This window comes from Diospyros lotus, chromosome 7 (genome assembly GCF_014633365.1).
Source record: "Diospyros lotus cultivar Yz01 chromosome 7, ASM1463336v1, whole genome shotgun sequence".
Lineage (NCBI taxonomy): Eukaryota > Viridiplantae > Streptophyta > Magnoliopsida > Ericales > Ebenaceae > Diospyros > Diospyros lotus.
In genome coordinates, this window is record NC_068344.1 from 17,006,389 (window position 1) to 17,015,072 (window position 8,684).

The following is an 8,684-nucleotide window of genomic DNA, read 5'->3' on the forward strand; positions in this document are numbered from 1 at the left end:
ACACCATAGATTATCCTTCTCTTCAAATGTGCATAGAGCCTCAAGGGTTTTAGAGTGTATCCATTCAAATTTATGGGGACTAGCATCAAATCCCACATTTAGTGGGAATAGATATTTCTTGTCTATCATAGATGATTTTTTTAGGAGAATGTGGTTTTCTCTTAAAAGACAAAACAAAAACATTTAAAAATTTCAAAACTTGAAAAACTCAAATAGAAAATCAAACGGGCAAGACAATAAAATATCTTAGAAGTACTAATAATGGTATAGAGTTTTGCAACAAGGATTTTGATGACTTGTGTAAGGAATGTGGTATAATAAGGTATAAGACTGTCCCTCACACCCCACAAAAAAATAGGGTGGTTGAGAGGATGAATAGAACCCTCCTAGATAAGGTTAGGTGTATGATGATTAGCTTTAATATACCTAAATCTCTTTGGGGTGAAGCAGTGATGACTGCTTGTTACTTGGTTAACTTAACCCCATCAGCTACATTGAAGGGTGACACTCTTTATGAGAAATGGCATGGAAAATGTGCAGAATATTCAATCCTTAGAACTTTTGGCTGTGCTGCTTATTCTCATCAGAAGGAAGGAAAATTAGAACCTAGAGTAAGAAAATGTGTTTTCTTAGGATATCCTGAAGAAGTGAAGGGTTATAGGCTTTGGGATAGAAGTCAAAAGGGAGTGAAAATAATTGCAAGTAGAAATGTCACCTTCAATGAATCAGATATGCCTTGTTTACAATCAAATAGTGACAAACAACAAAAAAGTGAGGGTGAGGATTCCCTAGAATAGTCTAGGAATATTAGCACCAACATTCCCTCCACCTCAAGTGAGGTGGAGAGACAAAACCAGACTGAAGAAAATGAGGAGAATGAGATAATAGAAGAACAATCTCCCATAGAACAGCCACCGCTATCTAACTATTAGTTAGCCCGAGATAGGGAAAGGACATCCCATAGGATTCCTTAAAGGCTAAAATCTGATTTTGACTTAGCCTTTGCTAATTATCAAGATCTAGCCAACAAAGAACCAAAAACATATGAAGAGGCCATTAGAAGTGAGCATCCTAAAAACTAGATAGAAGCAATGAGAGAGGAGATGAGTTCCCTAAATAAAAACAATCCGTGGGAGTTAGTACCTAGGCCAAAAGATAAGTCCATTGTGGGCTGTAAGTGGATCTTTAAGGTTAAAAAAGGTACAAGTGAAAAAGACCCCATAAGATTTAAGGCTAGGTTAGTAGCCAAAGGTTTCACACAAAAGGAAGGGGTTGATTACAATGAGATTTTTTCACCAGTTGTTAAGTATACCACCATACGTGTCATGCTTGCATTTGTTGCATATTTTGACTGGGAACTTGAACAATTAGATGTTAAAACTGCTTTTTTGCATTGTGACTTAGATGAAAAAATCTATGTTTCAACCCAAAGGTTTTGAAGATAAGAAAAAAATTGATTTTGTGTGTTTCTTGAAAAAATCTTTATATGGTTTAAAGCAATCTCGTAGGCAATGGTATAAATGTTTTGATTCATTTGTTCAATCAATTCAATTTAAAATAAGTGATTTTGATCATTGCCTATATCTTCAACATAAAAATGAAGATGACTGTGTGTTTCTTTTACTTTATATAGATGACATGCTTCTTACTGGCCCAGATGTTAAAAAGATTAATAGCATAAAATCTGCTTTAGGTGGAGAATTTGACATGAAAGACCTAGGTATAATTAAGAGGATCCTAGGTATGGAAATTGTAAGAGATAGGTCAAATTCCATGTTATTCTTGCATCAAATTTCATATGTGTTAAAAATTCTAAAAAGATTTAGCATGCATGAAAGCAAATCAGTTTCTTTACCCTTAGGAGCCCATTTCATATTGTCAAGAGAAAAATCTCCAGCTAACAAAGAAGAAGAGGAGTACATGAGTAAAGTCCCTTATTCTAATGCAATAGGATCGGTTATGTACCTCATGGTATGTACTAGACCAGACCTAACCCATACAGTTAGCACATTAAGTAGATTTATGAAAAACCCAGGTCCTATCCATTGGGAAGCATTGAAATGGTTGCTTAGGTGTTTGAGGGGTACTTCTAATGTAGGTTTAGTGTATAAACATCATTCAAATAAAATGAGTCTAATGGGGTTTACAGATTCAGATTATGCAGGTGATAGAGACAATAGGAAATCAACAGCATCCTATGTGTTTACTTTATGTAACTCATGCATTAGTTGGAAGTCTCAACTCCAACACATTGTTGCTTTGCCAACCACAGAATCTGAATATATAGCTGGCAAATGAACTGTGTGTTCTAACAAAAAATGTTATTATTTTTTCTGATAGTCAATCAGCTATTCATTTGTGTAAAAACCCTGTTTTTCATGAGTGCACTAAACACATTGATGTAAGACTGCACTTTATTCATGATATTATATCTCAAGATGTTATTAGACTTGAAAAAGTGCATTCAGATGTCAACCCCTCTGATATGGGAACAAAGGTGCTTACTGTTGAAAAATTCAAAAGGTGTCTAGACCTTCTAAGCATTAGTAAAGTTACGTGAGAATTGATAAGGTTTTCTTTCTTAAATTGCCTACAGATTATTCTTATGTTTTCTGTTGTGTAATACCCCATATCTGTGTGAGGTCACCGCATAATTTAGATGAATTTAAAATACCGAAAAGTGGGTTTAAAAGTAAAATAAATTGCTAAATCGATAGAAGGGAGTACCTCGGACCCTAGATAATTAAGAAAAAATAGTATAGCATCATCAAGTAATATAAGTTATGATTTTTGGTGATGAAAGAAATTGGATCGGGAACAGTTTTCGGTACAACTGTCGACCGGACTGAGAAAATCGAATCGACGTAAGAAACGTCCGAAAAGTCAACAGAGCATGTCAATGACTAATATTTTATGTATAGAACAACCCTTAAGTGATTCCAGAATAAATCGAGTGGATTTAGGGCCAAAACGATCAGTCGGACCTAAGTATAATTTTCTAAATTTGCCTGAGGAAGGTCAAAACGGTAATTTTTTAGAAATTTCAAGGGAGAAATGAGAAGTACTAATCTTGAGGGTCTTAGTGATGGTGCTGGGAAGACCAGGGGCTTGAGGATAAGGACCAAAATGCAAAAGAAAATCTCAAGAGGGCTAAAATGCAATTTTCAAAAATCTGCTAAAGCATGGAAGATCTGGCCGCGACTTTTGGCCAGAAAATCTGGAGATTTGGGCAACAAATCTCGTCAGGGCATGGCCAAGGGTAGTCTAGAAGGCGTGTGGGAGAAGACATGGCCGGAAATTGGCCACGTGTGGGTCGGTTTTGGCCTATAAATAGCAAAGGATTTTGGCCAATTTTGAAGCACCAAATTGCTCAAGTTTGAGGGCGAATCGAGGGAAGCCAATAAGGGGCTTTTGATCCTTGAGGCGAGAGGAGCATTTCTGGTAAGTTTTGTGAGTTTTCGAGGTGATTTGAAGGTGTTTCAAGGGTGGCCGGAAAGTCACGCGCGATGGTCGGACCGAGCCTGATTTTGCTCGATTTGAAGGCCCTCCGGTGGTTGTTTCGAGCACCCAAGGATGCCATCGTGATCAACTTGAAGAAGGCTTTCAGGTGGTGTGATCGAGGAAAGATTCCAACGCTGACCAGCGAGCTGCTCGCCGGAGAAAATGATGCACGTGCAGTGCACGCGCTGTCTTCACTCGCAGAGACGCGCCTAGGCGCGTGGGGGCGCGTGTAGGTAAGTTATTTTCCAATTTTTTTTTTTTTGTATTATTCTTGGAAAATTATTTTAGGAATTGTTGTGCAAAAACATTTGGTGAAAAAGGTTAGTGGATATTTATTTTGGATTATTAGTGAGGAAAAATGGGAAAAAAAAAAAAGGAAAATGTAAGAAAATTAAGGAGAAAATTATAATTGTTGGATAAATATGATGATTAGGGTGCCTTACGGCTTAAGGAGAAGTGACTCGTGTGAAGTTCAAGGTGGGCACGTAAATCGAGGCATATCACGCTTTTCGAGAAAATTGAGTAGTGTCTAAAGGTGAGTGTTCGTCCCTATGGCTTGGTTTATTGTGATGGTTTGTCCAAATGATTATTTACACATGTATTAGATTTCGTACGACAAATTACATAAATTGAAATGTTGATTTTATATGCATGTTATGATTTTCGGCATTGGCATGTTATGTGTTGTCCATGTGGGACGTGGGTTGTTAACCTATGACGTAGCCCTGAGTGACAGCACTCGGGATGCGTACCAAGGATTAATGCTAGGTGACCCACTTGGGACGGGGCTGAGACGGACTTTACCCTACGATACTCAAGTGACGGGGCTAAGAATGGACACCACCCCGGTTGTTGGCTCAAGTGGCGGGGTTGAGAGTGGACGCCACCCCAGGTTCCTTTGAGCAATAGCATTAATACCAAGGTGTCGTTGATTCCGGGGATAGTGCTGATGTGATAATCTTGGGGCTAGGGTTGCGTTGGGTTCTAGAATGCTTTTTGAGTAGGAGCATAATGCCTAACAATGACAACGGGGTGATTCCCGGGTTCATATGTCGAGGTTGTCCCTCTTAAACAAGATTGTGTTTGCCAATGGGTCGATGTGGTCGGGTCGCCTTTAGAGAGATTACATTTTTCCTGGTTAGGGCTAAGTGCTGTGTGGGATTCTCTTAGGCTGGGGCATGTCAAGATTTATCGATTTATTATATGATTTTGCATATCTGGATGAAAATATTTTTGAACTCTCACTTAGATGATTCAGCATCTAATTTGGACTATGTCCCTGGAATATTCAAACATTCCAGGTGAAAGTAGTGGCGCCAAGGGAAAGAATGTCATCGAGATGTAGCTGTTATGTTTTCTTAGGTCTTTGTTTATGATTACGATGTTTAGAGATTATGTAATATTTTGATATTTTCATCTAAAACATCGATTTGGTTACTGTAAAAGTAATTGTCGGATATATATCATTGAGGTTTCGATCTTGCTTCCGCTGATGTGATTGATAATACCTGTCTTAGCCTATTAATTTTTAAAATTTTGATATGCTGAGAAGGTACAATCGGGATTGTCGGGAAATGATTATGATGATGGTATGTATATCGAAGGGCTTTTGTTGTGTGTATGAGGTTGAAAATATATATATATATATATTCTCGAAATCTCGAGGTAATGCACGTTCTAGGAAAATGGGACATTACATGCTGTATGTTTTTTTGCTACATGTATGTGTTGGCCTTATTAGGAAACAAGGTGGAGATTTGTTGTTTTTTGTTCCTTGATAAGACCCGAGGCTATGACGATTTTTCGGGTGAGTCTTCATAGGCTTCGTCCCGAAATTGAAGGACCCAAGACCATCGCCATTTTCTTTTGGCAACCCATTTTAGAAGTCAGGCCACAATTGCACTACCCACTTTAAAGGAGAAATGGGCCTCGGCCCATTTGCTCAAGTAGGGCGAAGCCCACTCAATTTAGCCTTTTAGCCCTCATATAAAAGGGCTTCTTTGCCCTCTGTTTAGTGTATTTTTCCTCTTAGCCGAACCCTAGTTCTTTCCCTTTCTCTCTCGTGTTTCCTATCTTGGCCAATTGCTTCATCACTTCTGTCTTAATTCATCTAGTTGTGATAGAGGCATTCTTACCTTCTATAGATGATCCTTCCTTCCTTGTTTTTAGCCGCCTTTCTTTGTATGAGAAAGGCGGTCCCTCTGATGTCGTTGGAAGCCTCTACATATTCAGATCTGGGTTCTTTATTCGGCTAAGCTCTTTCTCTTGGCTTTGTGTTTTGAACTCACTGTCTTTGTGACCAATCTACCTTCTTTGGTAACCTACTTTGTGTGGCTGTGATCGTTTGGGTGAGAGAATGTTTCTTTAGTGTTTTGGCCGAGAGGTGTTAGGGCTTTTCTGGGCTTATGGTTTGAGAGCTTCGTTTGTGGCTTGTGGTTTCTATTCGTTGGTGTTACCAAGAGTGATGACTGATCTTTCATATTTGAGCCTTGAACGGTTTAAACAGGGAGTTTTATTTCTGTTTGCTTATGATCTTGTTTTGATCTATATTTTAATTCGATTTATTGCATTAACCCTTTTTGTTTTGAAGAGATAAATAACCCTAAATAAAATATGAATGATAATTCACTTAAAACACTCACAATAGATCACTCAAATCCCGTACAAGACCCAGCACTTTTATTCCTATTTGAATTCGATTCACAGTTGGGAGTCACCTCTAACAGATGTAAGAGACACAAAGCATATATCCCAACACTTCCTAACATTAATCAAGAAGCAAATACAGACATGCAACGATCACATATACAAAAAAACATAGAAAAACGGCCGGCCGGCGAACTTCATCGGCGGCCATTTCCACGTCAGACGCCACAATAAGCCTTGAGGGCAGACTGTGCTCTCTGGCCGGCGTCCGTGTAGTAGAATCCCAGGAATTGCACGTGGTCGAAGGGCTTGAATAGCAAAGGATGCTCTTCGTCTACCAGCTCCTCCGGCGCCTTTATCAGGTAGCCTGCTTTTGGGATTGAAAACAATCCGGCGGAGTATCTCTCCTCGTTTCCCCTCATCATCACCCTGTGGTATGGAGAATGCAATCGCCCGTTTGTCCATGCCTGTAACCAACAGATCAAATAAATGTACAAATTCATCATTTCTACAACTCAACACGTTATGGAGCTGTTAGATAACTCTTTAAATTCTAAGTCAAGATTAATGCGAACTTATTCAGTCAATAGGCGCAACTCCATGTAGGAGTCTCTTACTAATGTTTGTATTAAGTAGAAATACAGACAATGATAGAGGTAATATATCTAATATTCCACCGGAATTGTTATCCATTGCTAATTACATGTAAATAGGTTGGCACCCCTAGTAAGTGTCCCATGACTGGGCAAGGGGTTGACCAGATATTTAAAATAAACAGGATCCTAATTGGGTTCTTTGTGCAAAACTGTATATTGATTGAGTTTAGTGAAGCATCTATTACGGGGTTCAATTGATTTTCGTGTAAGTGACCCTATTCCAAGAGTGGTACTACAAAGCATATCTGGTGAAAGCATGGAATGAAGAAGAGAAACCAGCTTACGTAGAAAGAATCTCCGATCATGACTACGAAAGAATCCGGCGACGGTTTTACATCGATCCACTGGCCGTCCTTCGTCTGCACCTGCAATCCCTCAACATGATTCTGATACAGGATGGTAACTATGTTCTTATCAGTGTGGGAATTCAGCCCCAGCCTCGTCTCGCTTGTTTGGGGGCCCTTGTACTTCATCAATCGGAGAAGATAGTTCGTCGATTCCATGTGCTCGTCCACGTATTTCTCCACCCCTAAGCCCTCCAAAACCATCCGCCTGACCGTCCTATCAAGCTCCGACAGTTCCTCCGAGTAAGAATGAACGGCTTCGCTGCCAAAGATGGAAAATTTCAACAACTCGATTAAACTGTATTTTCGCGCAAAATCAGGGTGAAAAGGATCGATTTCGATAATAATCTACCAGAAACTAAGGTTTCCTTGAGGCCACAAGAGGCGAGTGAATCCCTGAGCCTTTTCAAGGTCGGTTGCGTCGTCGATGCCCATGCTCTCGTAAAGCGGCACCATCGGATACTGGCCGACGTAGCCATGGAAAGGCTTCTTGGAAGTGTTTCGGAGCTTGGCTTCCAGGGGGAGATTGAAGAGCTCTTCCAATGCATCGATCAGGGCCTTCCGGCTATCGGAGGGCACTCGGGAGAACGATGCCTCGAAGCAGCCGTATTCTTGGAGGGCTTCCATGACTCGAGCCTTCACCGAGTCCCATTCTCCAGAGCCCGGCCTGAGCTCCGGGCCGGAGAAATCGATCACCGGAAGTTTCAGGCTGGCTTCTGAACCCATTTCGACCCCTTTTTCTCGTGTTGCTGAATTCGTAGGATCAGTATCTAAGCCTCTTTATAGGTGAATTCTTATGATCATTTGTGATGTAAGTAATGAGATTAGGTTGAAAGTTCTTATCATCAGATCATATATAGCGCAAGATCATGTGAATAATAATTAGTTATTGCCAAGCCAAATGCTGGCTGTGTATTATTTCATAATTGAAAAACATCTAATCATACGGGTCTTTGATTGAGTGAGAGTGGTCCTCTCTTTTAATCATCTTTTATATATTATTAATTTTTTATAAATAAATTGTAGGATTGTCTTGCTTGTAGACATACTTATATTTTAAAAATAATAATATCATATAAAAAACTTAATTGATAACCGAACTAAATCGACATGTATTTTTCTTTGTATATGATATCAATCTCGATATTACTCATATATGATATGCTAGGTTAAGGGCACTTGACAGATGAATTTGTAATTTTGACCTCCTAACTCGTAAAGTGTGATTATACATTTGTTGAATAGAATCCCGTTACTATTTTGATAAAATAGTGTGTCTAGATATTATCTAAGTAATATTATTAAAAATAATATTATTTTAGTAAAAGAAAATTTGTTTGTGGATATTAACACCCTTGTGGTTAAAACATTTGATAAAGCTTGGTTAGCATTCATCAATTGGTGCATCAAATTCAATGTGTTGTACAGATACAACTTTCCACCATTTCATTTCCTCAAATTCTTCAGAGTTGGTAGCATGTTTGGAGCTTTTCAACTAGCCAAAATTCGACTACTTCCTTATTTTGAACTGCTTAGT

General features: G+C 39.0%; 1 protein-coding gene across 1 annotated transcript; it reads right to left on the reverse strand.

The window, feature by feature from the left end:
* Nucleotides 1-6,145: 6,145 nt before the first annotated feature.
* On the reverse strand, nt 6,146-7,971 carry LOC127805937 (probable 2-oxoglutarate-dependent dioxygenase AOP1). Its single transcript, XM_052342787.1, has 3 exons — nt 7,500-7,971; nt 7,088-7,409; nt 6,146-6,614 (listed from the first exon to the last, which is right to left on the reverse strand). The coding sequence occupies exons 1-3, from the start codon at nt 7,871-7,873 to the stop codon at nt 6,366-6,368; spliced, it is 945 nt and encodes a 314-aa protein (XP_052198747.1). The 5' UTR covers nt 7,874-7,971; the 3' UTR covers nt 6,146-6,365.
* Nucleotides 7,972-8,684: the final 713 nt, after the last annotated feature.